Here is a 24,299-nt window from a genome sequence, read left to right as displayed (position 1 = left end):
AATATCGCCTAGCCAGGCCGGCCCGGGGTAGGGCCAGTTTGCCCACTCACCAATGCAGAGGGCTTGCTGCTACAGCCTTTGCTGTCTTGCTAATACGATGCATCTGTTTGCTTTTCTAAGGATTTAGGTTTCGTTGTCTTTCAAATAAAATAACTAAATACACTCTTTAAAAAAAAACTCCTCTTCCTGGCTGGGTGCAAGGGCTCATGCCTGTAATCCCAGCACTGTGGGAGGCCGTGATGGGTGGATCACTTGAGCTCAGGAGTTCGAGAGCAGCCTGGGCAACATGGCAAAACCCCATGTCTACAAAAAAGAAAGGTGGCGCATGCCTGTAGTCCCAGCTACTCAAGAGGCTGAGGTAGGAGGATCACCTGAGCCCGGGACGTCAAGGCTGCAGTGAGCCATGACGGCAGGCAACAGAGCAAGACCCTGGCTCAAAACAACAAACCAAAAAAAATCTCCTCTTCTAGAGATTTGTAGCTTGCACTTGTATTTGAGATATGTTAACATAGATTGTGAAAAATGAAAAATTTGCTGAGATCTCTAATTTAAAACTCTTCCAAAACACTGTTACTATTGTAATAATAAAAACACTGGAAGTGCTTTAAGGCAGGGGTAGTCCAAAGTGTTCTGATTTTTCTTGAAAGCCTCCTAACAACTTTAATGACTTCTCCCACAGCCTCTTCGATGCTGTATACTCCTTGATCAAAAATAAAATCCACAGATTGCCCGTTATTGACCCTATCAGTGGGAATGCACTTTATATACTTACCCACAAAAGAATCCTCAAGTTCCTCCAGCTTTTTGTAAGTAGTTTTTAGCGTTTCTAAAGACATAATTGCATTTACTTATCAAATAATGTACTTCAAGTAAATTGGCTCCTGTTACCCTCAATAGAAGAAATTGTTAGTTTTGAGGTCTCCCTTCCTAAACTTCAGTTTCTCAACTTACTACTCTCTGAATTGTACATTCTTAAAGTTGATTCCAATTTAAAAGCAATCACCTTTTAGTGCAAGTATCAAAACAATTTTAAAAACAAAACTCGGCATTCTCTCTTTAAATTAAAACATTTATCACCAACATATGAGGGGAAATAAGGCAATCTGCAAGTCCAATTAAGGACTGTTGTACAAGATAAATTGAACTAATATCTAGAGCAAAAATTGCTTTATGTTGCTTTTATTGGTGGCATGGTTTTAGAAACATGTTCCAAAAAATGCTGTCCTCAAGATTATCTTCTTATAAACTGCAGCAGTGAGAGAAAAACCCGAAGTAAATAGAATTTTGGCAAGAGAATACCATGTTGGTCCAAATAAGGCCTGTATTACCTGTAGGTTTTCTCAGCTACTTGAAATGAGCTGGCTCCATAGTATCCAGAACTTTGAGCCTGTTTGGTTGGAAACATTAAAAGAGACTCAGGAAGAACAGAGAGTTTATGAGAGGCTTTTTATGTTTTTCTTTTAATTACATGCATGAAATTTGAGGTTGTAAGTAATCAGTCAAATAGAACCAGTAGAAGGTCTTAATCGTTCTGAAGAGGTAATTTGAAGAGTTGTTTTTTCAAAACTGTAACAGATATTAAAAATGTACTTCAAATTAGCTTTCCCATTTTCCTCCCCATGGTTTCACCTAAGGACCTAAAATAGTGTTCTGGTGCAGTGTGAAGGAGCTGAAGCTCCTGCCCTGGAGGCAGCTTGAGGGACCCCTTTTGCTGACAGCAGCACAGAGGGCTTAGTGATTGAGAGAAATATCTTGTCAATCAACCCGGTCTTGTATTTTAATCATTTACGTATATAAATAACATTTATTTAACCATGCTGTACTAAGAAAGAAGGTAGGGAAGAGTAATTTACAAAAAAACTCAAGTTTGAAGTTTAATAAAGGCGATAATCTAGGAAAAAAGGATTAGGGATGCATCCACATTGTTTATCAGACTGTACATCTGGGAATGCAGCCGCTTTAGTAGTTGAAGTTTAATAGGAACAGAGGGAGCACGGGGTGGGAAGGATGTATTCAGGGCCCCCACGTGCCAGGCCTGCAGCTCACTTAATCCTTAGAGTCATCATTTTAAAATAATATTAATCATGAGAGCTGATTACTGTATGTCCGGCACTGTTCTAAGCACTTTACATAATCTCATCCTCGCTGCTACCCTATCAGGTAGGTATTTTTATTAATCCTATTTTATAGGGATGCAGCTAAGAAAGGTTAAGTAGCTTTGCCAAGGTTTCGTGGCTGGGAAGCGGTAGAGCCAGGATCTCTTTCGAGCGTTCCTCACTCCCCATGCTTTCCTCCACGCAGGGGCCATGGGAGGGAGGCGTTTGCACACCTTGCATACACAGGTCACCTGGCTGGGAAACGTGCCCCAAGTCACGTGGCTATTAAGTGGTAGATTGCAAACCCGGGAGTCTCTCTGACTCCCAAGCCCAAACTATTTCTGCTAGTGTGCTGTTGCACAAGAGGGAGTAAAAGTGTGAGATCATTCTTTTGCAGAGCTGCTTCAGATTTTTATCTTCTATAAAAAGGAGAGGAAGTTGCCTCTGCCCAGTACTGCCTCATATTTGGGCCAATATGGTAATTAGAATCAGGCTACCAGAATATTCAGCTAACTAAAGGTTTTCAGTTAAAAATACAGAACTTAAAGACATTTCAGAGCCTGATTTTTACTGAATTATGAGATCATTTTCGGAGAAAAAAGGAGCATTACCCTTCAAGACATTTGAAAATTAGCCTAAGCATATAGTATGCAACAGGGAATTAGCTGTATTGAGATGGACTAGATGACCTAATAGGTCTTTCTTTTTTTTTCTCTAAATTTCTAGGAGTCTCATGATTTGAATATTGATGAACTCTTTGACTTGAACATTTTGTTTCTTCTAATTGTTCATCTTTTCCTGATAATTATAAGGTACACCAGGAGGATGGAATCAACTATACCCTTTATAAAAGGTGGATTTTTGAAACCGTAGACCTTATTTTGTTATACTCAAACATGAGCCTAGACTTTTCTCTCCTGCCATATCCCTCCTCCTTTAAAACAGCCCATGAAAAGTTAATTTTTAAAGATTCTTTTAATTCTGTTCAGCTGGCTTCTTTGTTCCTAGTAGACAAAAATTGGAGCTCTCCAAGGAGAATTCAGGATGTAGAGGCGGGTGGCATGAAGACTAGCTTAGCAGCGGCTCAGACAGCTGCCGTTAAATGCTTTGGGTTTGGAAATGTGTAGGTTCTTAATAAATATTACTTAATCCTGACAGCAGGACCAGGAATTTAACATGAACAATTAAGAATAAAGGATTCAATTCTTGGTGGCTTACAGGTCTTAATATCCCAAATAGACCTGTTCTTCCCTGGTTCTATACGCGTTCTTAGTGAGTGAAGAGGAGATGGAAAAATGTTACAGTATTAATGCTTTGCAGTAGTTTGTGAGTAGTTAAATAGAAGCATAGACATACAAACTGGTTCAAACAAAAGATACAGTTCTTTGTAATTTTCTCATGTTAATTCAGGCATCCAGGTAGACTGTTAGAAAAAACTAACTTTAATTTGTTGGACATACTTTTTCATTCAAATCCGGACACTTGAACATGACAAGGGTGTGTTCTGGGTCTAGAACATTTGCGTTTATCTTCCTGTTTAGATGTCTGATATGCCAAAGCCTGCCTTCATGAAGCAGAACCTGGATGAGCTTGGAATAGGAACATACCACAACATTGCCTTCATACATCCAGACACTCCCATCATCAAAGCCTTGAACATATTTGTGGAAAGACGAATATCAGCTCTGCCTGTTGTGGATGAGTCAGGTTTGTGTGTTGGCGCTGACAGTCAGACAGAAATAATTGTTTATCTCAGGGTGCAATTATTGTGAGATGACCTGGCACAGAAGATACATGGGGAAAATGAAGACTTGGATATGGTGAATAAATTCAGCACCAAGGGGCACTCAGGATCATAAAAAATGTTTAATTGGTTTATTTTCATATGTCCATTAAAATATGATTTTATATCTACCTAAGTTTCCATTTAAAATAGACAAGGTTATTTATCAGTGTTTAACTTTTAGTAATTGTGTCATTAAAACTGATTTTAAATGAGTTTCTTTTTGTTCCTTAAGATATTTTTCTAACATATATTTTTCATTTTTAGGAAAAGTTGTAGATATTTATTCCAAATTTGATGTAATTGTAAGTATTTTAATTTTGTTCAATCTGTCACCTAGAATGCATTTTAAACATTCATGTAATGTGTTTTTATCTTTTTCTCTTGTTTCTTAATTTAATAATTTCTAACCTTTTGGGGTGTGAGGATATTATCAGAATTTTATAGACCTTCTATAGTAATTGTACTTTTAATCTGCATTGGTTTAGCAATTAATTATATATTAGTAGCATTTTATAATTTTTCATCTTTACAATACATGCATATTTTATGCACTGCCATAGCATGTGTATGTATTTTAAATGTTCTTGTTTCCACGTAGTAGGCCTGATTTATTCGCCTCTAGGCGTGTGCGTAGTGCACACGTGGGCTCATGGCTCCTTTGTCGGGTGCATCCCATTGCTTACTGATTGGGAGCCACTGTTCTAAAGAAGAAAAGGGGACTGACACTTTATAGCCCCAAATGTGCACGCCATTTTTTACCACAATACTGACCCCACATTAAACATTCTTTTGCAGCTGTCTCAAACCCTTTGCTTCACACTATTGTTATGTTAAACATAATAGTCACCGAGAAATATGCTGATTGGCATTTTGGTTGAGTGGGACCCGCTAAAATGAATGAGAGCCCCATGAAGCCATTTGGATCCATGGAGCTCATCAAGCCTGTTCTTCCTGTGGTTGCTTGATCCCCATGCGTCCCCCAAAGCCTTCCCAGCAGAAACCTGGTTCCCCAGGGAGCTTGTTGAGAAGGTCCGTTGCTGCAGCATTTCTAGCCCTGTGGCACTCACCACCCTTTACAGATGTCAGCCCACCTTGCCAGAGATTTTATCCATGCATGGTAGAGAGCATTAGAGGGTAAAAATTGGGGGGCAGTCTTTGGCAGGATATACTATCAAAGTTTAACAATGTTGTTTCGTAAGGAAGGTAGACCTTGTAATATGGTTATCTTTAATTGTGATTGATGTGTTGACGAAATAACAGTAGCAATGGCATGTTGTAAGCCAGAAAGAAATCTGATGTATGCAGGTACTAAATTCAGATAAGCATTAAAGTTTTTAGAAATCAGGCTCTCTTAAGCTCACTAATTTTGGTCATTGAAGTGAACTGAAATGAAAGGATATAATTTATTCTCTTGCTTCATTACAGAATCTTGCTGCTGAGAAAACATACAATAACCTAGATATCACAGTGACCCAGGCCCTTCAGCACCGTTCACAGTATTTTGAAGGTGTTGTGAAGTGCAATAAGCTGGAAATACTGGAGACCATTGTGGACAGAATAGTAAGAGCTGAGGTGAGATGGCTTTCCCAGTCCTGCTCCCCCGAAGTCCACTGCAACAAGTCCCCAGTGGTGAATGTTGCCTCCGGAAGCCTGAATCTCAGGAAGGGGCCAGCGAGGCAGCCTCCAGGTTCAGTCAGATGGGATTCTCTCCTGTCCCAGAACCTGGCACACTACTTGGCATATAGGCGATCTCTAAAGGTTTGTTGAATTGAATTGAATGGAAAAGTCCTGATATCATAGCTGAATCAAATAAACTGGTAAGATACATTCATAGTTTAAACTATATATGTTTCACAGTGTGGACAACATAATAAGACCTTGTTTTTACTAAAAATAAAAATATATTAGCTGGGCTGGGCGTGGTAGCTTGGACCTGTAGTCATAGCTAATAGGGAAGCTGAGGAAGGAGGATCCCTTGAATCCAAGAGCTTGATATTTCAGTGAACTGTGGTGGTACCACTGCACTCCAGTCTCGGCAGCAGAGCAAGATCCTGTCTCTAAATAGATCTATGTATCTATATCTATGGATACATTTTGTTTTGAGAAAACAAAAGTCCCGGAAGCTTTAAGTTCCATTTGAATATTTATGAATTCAAAATTTAAAGTGCGTAATATATATTTTAACAAAGTGAATGATAAGTCAGTAAAACTTTTTTCTCTCTTCCTACCAGTATCTCTCTTTCCGCAATTAGATAAATAGCAAATAATCTAGTAACTCCCAGTTTCCTGCACCTCAGCAGTCCGATTTCCTTAGACTTTACTGCTTATAAGATTTTCAAATGTACTTTGTGTAACACCCCAAATAAAAGACTCCGTCTAAAAAAAAAAAATTCCTTCACAAGATGACTCGTCACAGAAGGACCAAAAAAATAACAGTTTTTAGCTTTAATGTAGCTAGGAGAAGGGTGTACAGTATCAGTGATGACTCCATTTATTTATGTGACATAAATAGAACACTAACTTTTAGGTACCTCCAACAAGGGACATACATAAGTTTGACTCAGCAGCAGATGACAAGAAAATATGTGGGGAGTCATTTCAGTCTGAGAGAACTACTTAATTCTCTGGATGAGATGATTTCCCTTAACCATCAGAGTTCAAAAGATATCTGTTTAATATCCACTATTTTTTTTTTTTTTGAGACAGAGTCTCGCTCTATCGCCCAGGCTGGAGTGCAGTGGCATGATCTCGGCTCACTGCAAGCTCCGCCTCCCGGGTTCAAGCCATTCTCCTGCCTCAGCCTCCCGAGTAGCTGGGACTCCAGGCGCCCACCACTGCACCCACCTAATTTTTTGTATTTTTAGTAGAGACGGGGTTTCACCGTGTGAGCCAGGATGGTCTTGATCTGCTGACCTCATGATCCGCCCGCCTCGGCCTCCCAAAGTGCTGGGATTACAGGCGTGAGCCACTGCGCCCGGCTAATATCCACTATTGAATGTAATCAATAACATGTCTTCAGTGTAGAAGACAAATGTGAACTATCATTTTAATGTGTGATTATAGTTAGCAAATAATTGTGCTGTGTTATATCACAGGATTACTGATGAACCTGAAAGCTTTTTTAGAGAAACATTTAAAAGAAATTTATGCTGACTGCCACGAGAAAGATGACCAAGCCATTATTGTTATTATTATTTACGTAAAGCAAGCTATGACAGAAACGTCACCCACACAGTATTATTTGAGACAAAATACAAAAACTGGATTTCCCCCTCTTCCTATCTCCTTCCTATGTCCCTGTTTTCTATCAGGGGTATCACCATTCAATACAGAGAGGGTCTTCCAGGGTGCAGCTGGCACAGAGCTGCTGCGTCCCAAGTTCTGAAGCCTTTTTTTTTTTTTTTTTTTGAGACGAAGTCTCACTCTGCCCAGGCTGGAGTGCAGTGGCGCAATCTCAGCTGACTACAGCCTCCGCCTCCCAGGTTCAAGCGATTCTTCTGCTTCAGCCTCCTGAGTAGCTGGGATTACAGAATGCACCACCACGCCCGGCTAATTTTTGTGTTTTTGGTAGAGACAGGGTTTCACCATGTTGGTCAGGCTGGTCTCGAGCACTTGATCTTGTGATCTGCCCATCTCAGCCTCCCAAAGTGCTAGGATTACAGGCGTGAGCCACTGCACCCAGCCCCAAGTTCCGAAGCCTTTTTTTTTTTTTTTTTTAAGACACAGTCTCGCTCTGTTGCCCAGGCTGGAGTGCAGTGGCACGATCTCAGCTCACTGCAACCTCCACCTCCCAGGTTCAAGCAATTCTCCTGTCTCAGCCTCCTGAGTAGCTGGGACTACAGGTGCCCACCAGCACTCCTGGCTAATTTTCGTATTTTTAGTAGAGACAGGGTTTCACCATATTGGTCAGGCTGGTCTTGAACTCCTGACCTCAGGTGATCTGCCCGCCTTGGCGTCCCAAAGTGCTGGGATTACAGGCGTGAGCCATCGCGCCCGGCCATCATGAAGCTTTTAAGAGAATAGCGACGCCGCTCCCTTCCTGCGGGTGAAATACCTGTTAGAGAAACACCTCAAAACGCTCTGGAGTCACTTATCAGAGATTTCAGAGCAGAAAACTAGAGGTGAACGTAGTCTATCCCACTTCATTATAACTCATTTATCCTCTTGGATGCGAGTCTTAATATATGAACTTCACAGAGAAAAGACACTGCAGAAAATAAAACCCTTGTAAGAGCTACGACCTTGTTTTTTCGTTTCCGTCATCATCTGGACTTCTTTCCCATGTATTAATAAGACAAGTACCTGATAGTTATTAGAAACTGACATACAACTTTTAGAAATTAAAACTGTTATGTTTAACAGTATATTATAACTACGTTGCGCTTCGTGTTTGAGTTGTATCTTTTCTGTATTAATATTTTGAAAATTGAAAACTCAGCAGGGCATAGCTAGCTCATATTTCTTAAAAGTTAGCAAGCAAATCAGCTTGAATTAGAGACAAATCAGTATCATTAGAGACAGGAGATAGATAGCTTTCCCCTCTTTCCTTCTCCTGCCTGTGTCCCTGTTTTCCACCAGGGCTGTGACTGTTCAGTACGGAGTGGGTCTTCCAGGAAATCAGACAGTAACACATTGAACATTAGAGCCTAAGGTCGTCGTATGGGTCTGTCTGCAGCTACTTTCCCTCATTTATTCATTTATGGGATGTGTATGTGTGTGTGTGGCTTTTTTGTTTTTTTGAGACAGGGTCGCACTCTGTCACCCAAGCTAGAGTGCACTGGTGCGATCTTGGCCCACTGCAACCTCCACTTCCCGGGCCCAAGCAATCTTCCCACCAAGTAACTGGGACCACAGGTGCACACCAGCACAGCCAGCCACTGTCTAATGTTTTTGTAGAGACCATGTCTCACTGTTATTCCCCAGGCTGGAGGGATGTGTTCATCATGTGAAAACATGACAGGACATTTTTTCTAATGTCCATTTTAAACCTTTTTTAAATATTAATTTTCACGTGTCCTGCTTTTCTCTTTGCAGGTCCATCGGCTGGTGGTGGTCAATGAAGCAGATAGTATTGTGGGTATTATTTCCCTGTCAGACATTCTGCAAGCCCTGATCCTCACACCAGCAGGTAAAATGCTGGTTTCTGACCTTTGTCATCGGCATCTAGGAAGGGTGGGAGGTAGAACAGGAAGTGCAGCATTTAAACCATCATTTCTCCGCCCACCTACAGATCAAGGCTTTGAGTATATTACTTTGAAACCGTTTTCGTTTTCTTTTCAGTTGGGAAGTTTAAGTGTTCTGCGTGCATGAGGAAAGTGTACAGAACGTATTCTAAGTTAAGAGCATCCTATCAAGGTCCAGTGGCCCCCTGAATGACTTGGGAGCCATTGCCATTGTTCATCATAACCTTTTCCACTGAAAAGACCTCTTCAGTTGTGCTTTGTGAGAGAACTAGTGACTAGAAACAGAGGGAACATCACTGGCTTCTATTGATAACTTCATCTTTCCTTAAAGAGAAAAAAAAACATTTTGAGTAGATAAAACAGAATACCTAAACACAAATTTTATTCATTAATATTGTATGGAAATCACATTCACTTTCAAATAGAGTGTGGTTAAACTCATTTTCTGACAGATTCACTTTGAGCAAGCCCTCAGAGTCTCAGACAGTGAGGAGCAGAGAGAACAGGAGAGGCCTTTAGACAAGAGGAGCTGGCCTTCCTCTCATTTCACACACTCAGTAGTAAGAGGTGGGCTTCAGAGTTCTTAAAACCACCAGCCCTCCCTTCCCTCTTCCTCTTCTTCCCATCCCTCCACCTCCCCAGCCCCAGTCAAATATGAACAACCCAGCCTTTGTCAGGGCCCCATGGACACAATGTGGGAGCAAACAGCATGCCCTTTGAACTCTCAGAATCCAATATTAAACGGTGTGTGTGCTACAGTATTGATTTCTCTTTAGTTCAGAAATTTCAGCTGAGACTAGTTTTTACAATCAGTCTGTAACCCAAAAATACCTTCCCTAAAGGAATCTTCAGCACCTGCAAGAAACATGTCTTATTCGCTAAATGAGAACACCGAGAGAAATTCCAGTACAGCAGTGATTTTTCCAAGGTGGTCCTCAGGCCAGGCATCATCACCGCCACCTGGAATTTACTAGAAAATGAAGTGTTCATGTTGGGGCCCCGCCCCATATCCACTGAATCAGAAACTCTAGAAATGGGGCCTGGTGCAGTCACTTGCAAACTTCAAGTGTTTAAAAGACCTGAATCTCACAGTAGTCTTTATAATCATGAAACATTAAGAACTAAACGAATGTCAACGCCATAAAACTGGAAATAATCCAAATATCTTTGAAAAGAAGAATGGACAAATTGTGTCACATTCATTTGATGGAATACGATACAGTATTGAAAACGAACAGTACAGCTGCGTTCAACAGTGGAGGAATCTCACAGGCAACATTGAACAGAGGGAGCCAGACTCACCCAGACCATCATATTAAATTCATATGAATTTCCAAGCAGGCAAAACTGCACAGCACATTTGTGCTAACTAGAAAAGACCTCTTCTCTGGGCAGATTTATCCCCACAGGTATATAGCTTAGCACCTTCAGAAAAAGATACCCTGTTTCCAGCCCTGGACCGCGAGACGCAGTCTGCCCAGCGGGTCAGGCTGAATGTCAGCTCTTGTCTGTCTCTTTGGGCATTACAAAAAGACTAAACAAGTCAAGTGATTCATCCTCTCTGTTTCTTGATATCTCAAACCATAAGAATGAACAGTTGTGCTGGATGAGTTCAAATTTCCATCCAGATTTGGTATTTCAAAAATTCTAAGTCATTGCAATGCCCCGCCCATCCCTGCTGGCGCAGGGAGGAATCTATTTCCAGCTGGAATTGAGAATGTATGTTACCATAGAAATTGTGCCGTGAAGATGGGGGTAACTGGATTGGAATTCCTTATGATACAGTGTATACAACACGATTCGTTGAGGAAAATATTCCGTGTTGCTAATAACTGGATTACAAGTGAACTTTTGGAGTGGAACTCAGGGAACGCCTCCATCTGATCAACAGTCGCAAACGAGGAGGCCCCCACTGTGAGGCCAAGTCCCAGCTGTCCCACCCGAGCGCTGTCTGAATGTAGGCAAGTCACTTCACCTCCTTCAGCCCCAATTTCTTCAGTGGAGAAGGAGCGGGCTGATACAGGCCCGTCTGCCTCCTAAGATGCTATGAAAAGAGCTGAAAGCCGTGCACAAAAGCCGTGTGTGTGCAATGAGGCACAGTGCCCAGGACCAGCACTGTTAGGTGGTTGTCCATGGACTAGTCAGTCAGAGGCAGTGTGATGAAGTGTCTGCTGTTACTCGATTAAAAGGTACTAGTGGTGATTCTTTTCACCAGGCAATGGCCACCGTTCCCCAGAGGGATACTGGTTCGACACAGTAACGTTTTCTCTTTTTCAAAAAAGTTTTTAGCAATAGTTCATTGTCAAACTTAGACTGTCCAAATGAACCCATGTGTGCGTGCATCCAGTGCATGGGCAGTCTGATGCTAGGAGCTACAATATTTTAGCCACATACTCTAATAGATTGCCGATCTCTTTCAGGGGTCTAGCGTCTGGTGAAAAAATAGGAGAGAAACTCCTGTGATGAGAAAAATAGTAGCTCTCCCTGCCAATCCACTGTGGAATGTCCTAGCCAGATACTTGTTAGGTGCAATTATCCTTCGGAATATTTATAAAGCTTTTTTTTTTTTTTTTTGAGACGGAGTTTCGCTCTTGTCACCCAGGCTGGAGTGCAATGGCATGACCTCTCGGCTCACTGCAACCTCTGCCTCCCGGATTCAAGCGATTCTCCTGCCTCAGCCTCCTGAGTAGCTGGGATTTCAGGTGCCCGCCACTACGCCCAGCTAATTTTTGTATTTTTAGTAGAGACGGGGTTTCACCATGTTGGCCAGGCTGGTCTTGAACTCCTGACCTCAGGTGATCCGCCCACCTCGGCCTCCCAAAGTGCTGGGATTATACACGTGAGCCACCATGCCTGGCCTGAGGCTTTTTTTAATACATATTTGTAAGTGTGCACAACTGAAATACTTCACACCTTCACTAAAACATACCTACATATTAGTAAAATTTTTTAGGAGTGGAACTCTTTTTTTTTCCAAGTTAAATCTGACATATTTAGAATGACAAGATGTTACGTGGATCCAAGCTGCAGGCACGATTGGGTGGGAGATGGGAGCTTGGGCCACCTGCTCCTTCCCACGTCGCCCTCCTCCGAAGCCTCTGGATCATCCTTCTAAGGCACTGCCAGGCACAGGTAGAAACCCCTGGGGTAGAGAACCCTGCTGTTACCATGAGCTTTGAAACTTTCATCTTCCATCCACTGACAGGTGCCAAACAAAAGGAGACGGAAACGGAGTGACCGCCGTGAATGTAGACGCCCTAGGAGGAGAACTTGAACAAAGTTTCTGGGTCACGTTTTGCCTCATGAACACTGGCTGCAAGTGGTTAAGAATGTATATCGGTTTAACGATGGGTATTTCTTCCAGTGATGTTGAAATTAAGCTTAAAAAAGAAAGATTTTATGTGCTTGAAGATTCAGGCTTGCATTAAAAGACTTTTCAGACCTTTGTCTGAAGGATTTTAAATGCTGTATGTCATTAAAGTGCACTGTGTCCTGAAGTTTTCATTATTTTTCATTTCAAAGAATTCACTGGTATGGAACAGGTGATGTGACATAAGGTGAGTGCACGGCATGTTCAGATCACAGTGCCTTATGTCCGAATACAGCAATATGTCACTGCCGCAGCCGGGGCGCACGCGTGCGAAACAACACCGAGCTTGAATGTGGAAGTCTTTGAACCTTTTACCAAATCAGTTTGTTTTCATTAGATTTGTCAAAAAGTTGTAATTTGAATATAAATAATTACTTTAAAACTTTAATGACACTTTTACACGTAAGTGTTTTGTTCTGGGCTACTGCGTCAACGAGGCTGCTTTACAACAGCTTTATTTATTTTTACTTTCATGCAACTTTTTTACACATCTTTTGGTGGAGTAAACTTCACCACCTCCATGAATAAACTCTCAGTTATTTTGAAATGGCAAACTTCTCATTATTTAAGTTTGGATCTGGAAAGGACATGACTTCTGAAATAGCCGCTGCTGGGTTTTAAAAGCTGAGGTCTCAAAGTGTGGAGGAGACGTTGCCGTCAGGCGGGAGCCAAGTGCCGGGAAGATGTCTATTTTTTTTCTTCTGTATTGAAATGTAAAATCATGATGTTTGTATGACTGCTGATGCGATTGTTTTTGTAAATTTTATTGTGGCATATACAGTATTGTCATACAGTTGAAGAGAAACAATGTTTCCTAATGTAAGTGCTCTGAAAATGTTGACACTGTGTATATATATATATATATATGAGGATAGTTTGGTTTTTTTTGTTTTGGGTTTTTTTTTCAGATTGAAAAATTAAAATAAATCCTACTATCTACCATTTTGTTAAAGAAGTTATTTAAAATACCTTATATTTCAGCACCTATCGATTAAAATTCTACATGCAGTTTTCCACTTAGCTATTTCTTCCCAAATAAAGAAGTACATGAATTTCATCTCTTTTCCGTTATCAGGAAAAAAAGTCAGGGTTTAATTCATAAACTATCTCTCTCCACTATTAAGTATGAATATATTTATTTATTATTTTTATTTTATTTTATTTTATTTTTTTTTTGAGACAGAGTCTTGCTCTGTCGCCCAGGCTGGAGTGCAGTGGCGCGATCTCTGCTCACTGCAACCTCCGCCTTCCGGGTTCAAGCGACTCTTCTGCCTCAGACTCCCAAGCAGCTGGGATCACAGGCATGCACCACCACGCCCAGCTAATTTGTGTGTGTGTGTGTATTTTTAGTAGAAACGGGGTTTCACCATGTTGGCCAGGCTGATCTCAAACTTCTGACTTCAGGCGATCCACCTGCCTCAGCCTACCAGAGTGCTGGGATTACAGGCGTGAGCCACCGTGCCTGGCTGAGTATGAATATATTTAATTTAAAATCGCCACACAGGTTTTTTGCATGTGTGCTAAGGTATCAGTTTTTTCTTTTCCTAGTAGACCAAATATGAGAGAGAGAGCAAATGTGTATGTTTTCCCCATAGAAACAATAGTGGTTGTGATTTAAGCTAATGGTAATATTGGGGAGAAAGGAAAAAGTCACAAAGCTGCCAAAACAACACAATTTTGAAACTCAAAGATTATTTATCAATCTGCTCCTTGTTTGTGTACCCAACACATGAGTGTCTGCAGGCTACATATCTACATACAGGTGATGTGGCACATATATAGGTACAGTCATGGACCATGTACAGATGCTTCAGTCAAGGACAGACTGCATATATGACAGTGGTCCCATAAGATTATAACACCATCATTTTACTGTACCTTTTCTATGTTTAGATGCACAAATACCATTGTGTTACAGTTGTCTGCAGTAACATGCTATACAGTTTGGTGGCCTAGGAGCCATAGGCCACACCATATAACCCAGGCGTGTAGTGGGCTGCACCATCTAGGATTGTGTAAGTACACTCTATGACATTCACACAAAGATGAAATCACCTAGGCCAGGCGCAGTGGCTCACATCCGTAATCCCAGCACTTTGGGAGGCCGAGGCGGGCGGATCACCTGAGGTCAGGAGTTCGAGACCAGCCTGGCCAACATGGTGAAACCCCCGTCTCTACTAAAAATACAAAACTTAGCCAGGTGTGGTGACAGGCACCTGTAATCCCAGCTACTCGGGAGGCTGAGGCAGGAGAATCACTTGAACCCAGCAGAAGGAGATTGCAGTGAGCCTAGATCATACCACTGCACTCCAGCCTGGGTGACAGAGCAAGACTCCAGCTCAAAAAAAAAAGACGAAATCGCCTAACACATTTCTCAATGCATTCTCATGGGTAAGCAACACATGACTATAGGTCACCACGTGTATAGTTATGTAGATGACATGGCATGTATCTAGGTGTGTAGGTGACATAGCATATTTTTGCTTTAGAAAAGGGTTTCGGGGCACATAGAAAGGTACTCGCGATTCCTATTCCCACGAGGGTCATTCAGCAGAGCTTGGTCTCCCTCAGGCGTGCTTGTTCCAGGCTCCTGAGTTGTGCAGAGACACCAGGCACAGCCCGGCTCACAACAGGCCTCTCACTGAGGCTTGGCCTTGGAGCAGCCTCTTCTGTTGTCAGGCTACAACTAACAAAGGCCTGGTGCCCTCTTCCAGTGAAGGGTTGGCATTTGTTCCTAGCAAATGGTGAAGGCGTGGCTGTGGTGAGCGTGCTGCTCCTGCTCAGTGCCTTTGTAGGAATAAGGGAAAGTGGCCCTGAACGAGGCCAAGTCTAGTTAAAGGCCACACATTGGTAACTATGTATTGAAGGAGAGATTTGAAGGGAATAAGTCTTAAGTGGTTGTAGATAGAGAAACCCTTGCTGGGTGTCCCCCAGGTGTCTGCCCTGACCTCATCATGGTGAGGCTTGGAGGGACCCCGTGGGCGCTGGCTCCCTGTGCTGTCCCACCCCCACCTTGAGGTGGAGCTGAGGGCACTTGAGAGGAATGTCCTGAATGCCATCTGGGTGGTGGATAAGGGCACGTGCATGTCACAAATCAAGGACGTTGGTTCTGTTTCGCATTCTAATCTCTAAGAAGAGTTTATGATGTAAATGTATTGCACTGATAGAATTTCTTAGAACATTTCTTAGGAAGGTTTAGTCTTCTAAACTCTGGGAAGCGGACGGTCTTCGCGGCCAGGGGAGATTCTGTTCCCCAGGGGGGCATTTGACAATGTGGAAACATCTTCGGTTGTCACAACTTGGGGTGGGGAGAGGGGACTGCGATGGGCCAGGCCCTGCTCTTCTGCCCGCGTCCAGGACCCCTGGCTCACTCATTCAAGCCACCTCCTGGGCCTCACAGGCACTGGAGGGCGAAAGGCTTTGGATGGGAGCTGCCCCTGGCACACAGTGGCAGGCTCTCAGCTGGGCTGACACTGCTCTCAGAGCAGCTTCCTTTCCTGCTGTCCCCCTCCTCACCTGTGCCCTTTGGGCCAACGGGGAAGAAGCAGCCAGAGCCGGTCCCTGCACTTGTGGCCGACTTGCCTGAGCTGCAGAGAGCAGAGGAGAGAGAGTGTGCGATGGAGTCTGCGCAAAGGCCCAGGAAGGAGGAGCAAAGCTCCCGCAGTGGCCTCACTCACCTGCCAGGCAAGGGGAGAGGGCGGCAGTCGAGGAGCCCTCACCTCTGTCTACAGCCCTGTCCCTGGGCACCTCACTCCTGTTTCCAACACAGCTTCCTTCACCTCTGCTCCTGCATACACAAAGCAGAAAAGCTGGAAACCTCCTCGTTTTCTGTGCATTCTTAAATCCTCCTCCACACCCCTTTGAAAAGATCTCCTAAGAGGGCAGCATTTCCAACAGCTTTGAATGCATTCGAGTTGTAAGCCCTAAGAGGTGTCCCTTCCGAATTATGGCCACTATGCCTGGCTGCATTTTTAAACCAAAAATCGAATCACTTCAGTGCTGGGAAACCCTCACTGCCTAGAGAATCCAGCCTTCTCTCCTGAGCTGGGAGATAGAGGCCCTCACTGGCCTCTGCCCACACTGATGCACTTCCCTGCACTCCAGAAGGGTCCCCAGCTTCCACACCTGCCTGCCTGCACCGTATCTCCAGATTCTCCATCTAGAGCAATTCCGCTCATCTTTCAAGGTCTGAATCAAATATGACTTCTGCTGTGCCTCTCCCTCCCCAGCAAACAGATGGCCCCTCCCTATGGGCTGCACAAGACCCGCCACACACACAGCCGCATTTATTGTAAGTCACTGTCGCTGCCCGACCCTCACTCCCTCCTGGCCAGTGGAGAGCAGTGGTTGAAGGCGGCTGGCATCTGCAGTCAGAGGAGGGTTTGCTGCCCAGCACTGCTGTCACTGCCAGGAAGCTGTTGTGCAATCCCTTACCTTGCTTAGACTGGTTTTTCTCACCTGGCAAGTTGTTTATAGGCAACAGCACTTTGCAGGCTCTAAAGGACCATATAAATGTTAGTAGCAGTTGTTGTTGACACCGTGGTCCCCTGAGTCCTTTGAGGAGGGTGACCTGTTCATCTCGATGCTCTGAGCTCTGGCAAGGATCCGGCATGTGGCAGGTGCTCAACTGATGTCTGTTCAGAGTCTGGACAGTGGCTGGTGAAGGCCAGCACATCTATGTGGATTGTGGCGCTGCTGGAGGCCGGCACATCACATGGATTGTGGCGCTGGTGCAGCGTCCCCATCACACAAAGCTTTTCCCTCTAGATTGCCAGTTGACTTAATAAAGTTAGAGAGATGCCACATAATCTGCAGTGTTACAGACAAATCCAGAGGTGGCCAAGTGCACAGACCAACCGTGCACAAAGAATACAACGTAGTCATGTGTGGAGGGAGCTCCTCTTGCCTTTTAGGAGAATGGAGGAAAGTGTCTCAGTGCCTGCTCAGAAAGAAAAACAAGGCTGGCTCCAGGAGCCAGAAGTACAAAGACTGCCCCTCACCTCCACTGAGGGAGAGATTTGATAAGCTCATTCCTGAGCCAGCATCTTGAAATCCAGACATATGATTTCATGATTTTTACTGTTTTAGGGGCCAGATGCTGTGACTCATACCTCTAATCCCAGCACTTTGGGAGACCAAGGGAGGAGGATCACTTGAAGCCAGGAGTTCAAGACCAGCCTAGGCAACACTGTGAGACCCGTCTCTACAAAAATAAAAAATTAACTGGCGTAGTGATGTGTGCCTGTGGTCCCAGCCATGCCGGAGTCTGAGGTGGGAGGATCAGTTGAGCCCAAGAAGATCAGTGCTGCAGTGAGCTGAGATGGTGCCACTGCACTCCAGTCTGGGTGACAGAGCAAGATCCTGTCTTTTAAAAAAAAAGGCTGGGCACAGTGGCTCACGCCTGTAATCCCAACACTTTGGGAGGCCAAGGCGGGCGATCATTTGAGGTCAGGAGTTTGGGACCAGCCTGGCCAACATGGTGAAACCCTGTCTCTACTAAAAATACAAAAATTAGTTGGGCGTGGTGGCACACACCTGTAATCCCAGCTACTAGGGAGGCTGAGGCTGATGCAGGAGAATCATTTGAACCTGGGAGGTGGAGGTTGCAGTGAATCCAGGTCTTGCCACTGCACTCCAGCCTGGGCAACAGAGCAAGACTCTGTCTTTAAATAAAGAAAGAAATAATTTAATTTAATTTAATTTAAAAGTACTGCTTTAGGACCAGCCCCTGGGATAAGTCCTAATCAGAAGTGTCCAGTGGAAAGAGGAGAAGGTGGTACCCCTGGTTTGGAGGAGTCTTTCAAATACAGGCACCAGCCAACTGGCCTGCAACGAGGGGCTCTCATGAGGCTCACGGTCCGCATCATCTCATGACTTTTTAGAACTTCACATAAGAGATGTTTCATCCTCAATCCCTCTGGGCTTCAATACTGATTTATTTAACAACTGTTACACTGTGCACAGAGTGCCCTGCTCCACACCGGGCACTGTTTTGGGGGCTTAGGACTCATCTAGGAGGCAGTAAACACCCGTGCTCAGGAGCTTGCATTCCAGTGTGGGGGAAGAAAGGAAAAAGAAAAAAATCATAAAGCAGAGCAATGTAAGAAGGATCTGGAAGCTTTGTTACAGCTGTTTCCTCTCCCTGGAATATTTTCTCCAGATACCAGCTGGGCCAGCTCCCCTGCCTCCTTCAAGTCCTGCTGAAATCTCACCCTCATGATGAGGCCTGCTTAGACCACAGACTATTAATCATTACTACTACTGCAAATAACAAGAATGCAAAGGAAAATAAGGGGAGGAGACCCACCAACCACCAAGTGCTTCTTCCTGCCAGGCACTCAGCCAAGTGCTTTGTACACATGATCTTTTTTAATCTTCACACAATATCATGAGGTAGTCTTTATTATCCCAGAAATGTTAACTAATTTGGCCAAGTTCATACCACGCCAAATTTGAGGCCGTCGAAACAGTCTAATACCAAATCCTATGCTCGTTTTTTGGTTATTTGTGTGTGTGTGTGTGCGCGTGTGTGTTTTGGGTTTTTTTTTGTTTTTTTTTTTGAAACAAGATCTTGCTGTCACCGAGGCTTGGGTGCAGTGGTGGAATCACAGCTCACTGCAGACTTGACCTCCTGGGCTTAAGTGATCCTCCCAGCTCAGCCTCCTGAGTAGCTGGGACTACAGGCATGTGCCACCATGCCCAGCTCATTTAATGTGGTTTTTTTTCTTCTTTGTAGAAATGTGGTCTCCCTATGTTGCCCAAGCTGGTCTCAAATTCCTGGGCTCAAGCAGTCCTCCCACTTTGGCTTCCCAAAGTGCTTGGGACTGCAGGCGTGAGCTACCGCACCTGGCCATAGCCTATGCCCTTAATCCCAGTTCCAAATGGCTGCCGTGAGCTCAACTGTGTCCCCCCAAAACATATAATGTCATTGTCCCCCCTGGTTACTTATGCATGTGACCTTATTGGAAATTGTGTCTTTGCAAATATATTCAAGTTAAGATGAAGCCGTTAGGGTGGGCTTTAATCCACTATGACCAGCGTCCTTAAGAGGGCAGTTTGGACACAGATGCTGTGTTAGTCTATTCGGTGCTGCTATAGCAGAGAACCACAGAGTGCATCATTTATAAACAAGAAGTTTATTTGGCTCACGGTTCTAGAGGCTGGGAAGTCCAAAATCAAGGGGCCATATCTGGTGAGGGCCTTCTTGCTGAGTCATAGCATGGCCAATGGCATCACAAGGCAAGAGGGAGCCCAGGAGCCCACACTTGCTTTTTTTTTTTTTTGGTTTTTTTTGTTTGTTTGTTTGAGATGGAGTCTGACTCTGTCACCCAGGCTGGAGTACAGTGGCATGATCTTGGCTCACTGCAACCTCCGCCTCCCAGGTTCAAGAAATTCTCCTGCCTTAGCCTCCTGGGTAGCTGGGATTACAGGCGCCCACCACCACCCCCAGCTCATTTTTTTGTATTTTTAGTAGAGACAGTGTTTTGCCATATTGGCCAGGCTGGTTTTGAACTCCCGACCTCAGGTGATTCACCGGCCTCGGCCTCCCAAAGTGCTAGGATTATAGGCCTGAGCCACCACGCCTGCCCCAAACTTGCTTTTATAAGAAACCCACTCTCACCATAAGGACATTAATCCATTACATTCTTCTTAAATGTCCCCTACCTCTCAATGCTGTCACACTGGGGATTAGGCTTCCAACTCATGAACTTTAGGGGACACATTCAACCACAGCAGATCCACAAAGAGAACAGCATGTGACATTGGAGGCAGAGGTTGGAGTGACACATGCACAAACTAAGAAATACCAAGGATTGGCATAACCCCGAAAGCTAAGGAAGCGTGGAACAGATTCTCCCCAGAGCCTTCAGAGGGAGCGTGGCCCTGCAACGCTTTGATTTCAGCCTTCTGGCCTCCAAAACTGTGAGAGAATCTGTGTCCCTTGTTTTAAGCCAGCCAGTTTGTGATACTTTGCTACGGCAGCCCCAGGAAGTTAATACAAATGCCTCTCTTTGCACCCTCTTTTACTGATTTTTTTTTCTGCAATACAAGTTTTGACATTTTTACCCGTTTTTGCCATTAGGTGAGATCAAAGCCTCAATCTTAATAACAGAGAAACTAGACCTAGGAAGCACAAAGGGCACCCAAGGCAGCAGCTTAGGAGCCCCTCTCCTCCCAGAGGGAACCCTGAGGGAAATAAGATTCCTAGTTGGGAGCAGAATGTAAGTGTCACTTTGAGTGTATCCATCTTACATGCTTCATCAAGAAGACAAGGAGATGCATGTCAAGCTGAAAGAGTAACAGCCCCACACAGGAAAGGATGGAGGCCCTTGTTCCCTCCCGAAACGTTTCTTATGTTTGCCCTTTGGGCTGACTGCTGAAGCGGGGGGCAGCCGATCTCCAGGCACATCGTAGAGGTCAGCGGAACGTGCAGTCGCTGTGACGAGCACAGGCTGCCCCTGATCCTCCCCACCCTATGCCTCTAGCCTTAAAACTGGTTCTTCACTTCTCTGGATCTCGACTTCCAGATCTGTAAAATGGGGATAACAGCACCTTCTTCTGGAGGCACTTGGGAGGCATAAGTGAAATAATGTAAGTAAAACACTTGGCACATAAAACACTTAGCATGTTAAGTGAGATCATGTAAATGAAACAGATGTACAGGCAGCAAAAGCAAAAGTAGACAAGTGGACTGCATCAAAATACAAAGCTTCTACACAGCCAAGGACACAATCAACAGAGATGTTCACTGCCACTCCCCAAGCTGGACACAGCCTTACTCTTGGAAGATGAAATGCAACAGCATCGATCTGTGTTTTCCCGCAGCAGATTCCTCCCGTATGCCTTCTATTTCATGTTTTTAAAGGAAGAAAGGCAGACCTCAGATCAAACAGTGGTCAAACCTATCCTGTCTTCTTGCCAAAAAAAAAAAAAAATCAAACTTGAATCAGATCAAGCCACTTAGGTCTAACTGTTCGTGTACAGGAAGTGCAGACAGAGGAACCCAAACAATGAGCCTACAATGGGCAAAATCCACAAAACCTGTATTCCTCAACAGATGCACTGTAAGAAAACAAAGTGGGGGGACAGGGGACAATGAATGCAACTACATAGGCCAAATTCAATGTGGAGACCCTTTTTAAAAATGATTTCATAATTCAGAGATTTGAATATTGACTGAGTAGTTGATAACACTGAGGAATTCCAGGATTTCTTTAGGTAGGATCATGGTGTTATGGACATGGTTTTGTCCTTTTAAAAAATGAGTCCCCCTCCTCAGTCCTTAGCTGAATACAGTGGCTCACACCTGTAATCCCAGCACTTTGGAAGGACAAGACAGGAGGATCGCTGGAGTCCAGGAGTTCAAGACCAGCCTGGACAACAGTGAGACCTCATCTCTACAAAGAAATCAAAAAATTAGCCAGAGCATGGTGGCATGCGCCTATAGTCCCAGCTACGCAGAAGGCTGAGGTGGGAGGATCCCTTGAGCCCAGGAGGATGAGGCTGCAGTGAGCATGATCACACCACTGCACTCCAGCCTGAGCAACAGAGTGAGACCCTGTCTCAAAAAAAAAAAAAAAAAAAAAGTTCTCATCTGCTAGAGACATACACTGCAACATTTATCCATGAACTAATATAATGTTTGGGGTTTGCTTTGGAATCATTCAGAGGAATGGAGGTGGGAGAGTGGCTTGGGGGACAGATGTAACAAGATTGGCCAGGCATTGATTAGTGTGACAGAGCTAAGTGCTGTGTATGTGTTTGAAATGTTCCATAATAAAAAGTTGTTCCTAAGAAAAGTAAACCATTTTCTTTGCTTTCAAAGTAACTGTATCTTAACTGAGACATATTAAAATTAAAATGTATCTGATAGGAAAGATATGGCTGAGAGTTAAAAACAGGCACTTGAGATTTTTCAAATGGCAACAGAGATTCATTTCCTGGTACTTTAAAATGCATTCATTAGAAATAGGTCATGCTACTATTATTAGCACATTGAAAGGAAACTCACTTAAAGTAACCATATTATAGATTTCAGGCATCTTAGCACAACACATAGTGATGAATACTTTTGATGTGTTCATAATACTTCCCCCCATAAAGTCCTATTTGTGCTATAAATTAGTTGAGCCAAATGCTTTTTAAAAAATACAGTGTTTTTTAGGAAGTGTAAACATTTTTTTAGAAAGAAAACAGGGTGCACTTTCTTCTCTTATTTTCAAAGTGTCTTAGAGAACGAATGCTCCTTCCTCTGTTTGTGAAACTAAATGATCATCTGAGGATCCCGGGAGCACATGTTGTTGGAAAGTGAAATGACAGGCAGGGTGGCAGCCTCGCACCCCTGCCTGTCCACCATTAATTTCAAGTATGTGGTCACTGAAGGAAAGAACGTGCTGATCTTGAGGACAAACTCCTCCTTCTCCAGCCCCCTTGCTCAAGTCCCAAACGAGAAGGCCAACCCACAACCCCTCCAAACTCTCACTGGCTTCCCTCCCTTCCTTCTAGTTCAGATTCCAATGTTTGTGGCCAACATCATCAACCTGCCTGTGCTCCTCTTCACCTGAAAAGCCCCCATCCCCAGATGACCTCACCCACTGCCTTGCTCGACCTCAGCAATCACTTTTTCATTTGTTTAGTGTTCCATTAGTGTTCTATCACTAATTCATCCCCCAAAACTCTTAGAAGAAAACATAAGGAAAAACCTCCTTGACATTGGTCTTGGCAATGATTTCTTGGATATGACACCAAAAGCACAGCCACAAGAGCAAAAATATACAAATGGGATTACAACAAACTAAAAAGCTTCTGCACATCAGAGGACACAACCAACAGAGTGAAGAGGCAACGATACAATGCAAGAAAATATTTGTAAGCCATAATCCGGTAAAGGGTTAATAACAAAATATATAAGGAACTCCTACAACTCAATGGCAAAAAAACTAACAACCTGATTCAAAAATGAGGTAAGGACTTGAATAGACATTTCTCCAAAGAAGACATACAAAGGCCCAGCATCACTAACCATGAGAGAAATATAAGTCAAAGCCACAATGAGGTATCACCCCATTGCTGTTAGGATGGCTGTTATCAATAAGACCTAAGGCAACAAGAGTTGGCAAGGGCGTGGGGGAAAAGGGAACCTCTGTACACTGTTGGTGGGAAAGCAAAATGGTGCAGCTGCTATGGAAATTTTTTAGAAACCTGTTCATCTCCTCACAGTGAGTTGCACCTCAGGTACTTTGTGTTTCTGTTCTTCTCAGAGACCTCCCTCCTGCACCTTCCCATCCTCCTGCTTCCATCTGGATGAATGACTTTTCTAGACCTGCTGCCCAGCCAGAAGCTGGCCAATTTTATTAGTTCTTTCTGAAAACAACATTTTGCCATCAGGTGCGGTGGCTCACGCCTGTGATCCCAGCACTTTGGGAGGCCAAGGTGGGCAGATCACTTGAGGTCAGGAGTTCGAGACCAGCCTGGCCAACACGGTGAAACCCTGTCTCTACTAAAAATACAAAAATTAGCCAGCCGTGGTAGTGGGCACCTGTAATCCCAGCTACTCGGGAGGCTGAGGCAGGATAATCACTTGAACCTGGGAGGCAGAGGTTGCAATGAGTGGAGATTATACCACTGCACTCCAGCCTGGGAGACAGAGCGAGACTCTGACTCAAAACAAAAATAAAAACAAAAATAACACTTTGCCGTATGGATAATATTTAACGTTTGTTTTCTATATCTTTGGTTTCTGCTCTTTCTTTTCTCTTCTTTCTGCTTTCCTTGAGTTTATTCTTTGTCCTAATTTGTTGTTGTTGTTGTTTTGAGACAGGGTCTCACTTGGTCGCCCAGGCTGGAGTGCAGTGACACAATCA

General features: G+C 43.8%; 1 protein-coding gene across 13 annotated transcripts in view; it reads left to right on the top strand.

Annotated features, from left to right (window-relative positions):
* PRKAG2 (protein kinase AMP-activated non-catalytic subunit gamma 2) overlaps positions 1 to 13,377 on the top strand; it is a 329,808-nt gene extending 316,431 nt beyond the window's left edge. For 4 of the 13 annotated variants that reach the window (XM_024249353.3, XM_054559038.2, XM_024249355.3 and 1 more), the window contains 6 exons: positions 680 to 806; positions 3,638 to 3,803; positions 4,147 to 4,184; positions 5,308 to 5,454; positions 8,917 to 9,010; positions 12,271 to 13,377. In XM_024249353.3, the coding sequence (XP_024105121.1) occupies positions 680 to 806; positions 3,638 to 3,803; positions 4,147 to 4,184; positions 5,308 to 5,454; positions 8,917 to 9,010; positions 12,271 to 12,302 (604 nt within the window). In that variant the 3' untranslated portion in view covers positions 12,303 to 13,377. 13 annotated transcript variants of the gene reach the window in all.
* The last annotated feature ends 10,922 nt before the right edge of the window (positions 13,378 to 24,299 follow it).

This window comes from Pongo abelii, chromosome 6 (assembly GCF_028885655.2).
Source record: "Pongo abelii isolate AG06213 chromosome 6, NHGRI_mPonAbe1-v2.0_pri, whole genome shotgun sequence".
Lineage (NCBI taxonomy): Eukaryota > Metazoa > Chordata > Mammalia > Primates > Hominidae > Pongo > Pongo abelii.
This window is presented reverse-complemented; position numbering and strand designations above follow the sequence as displayed.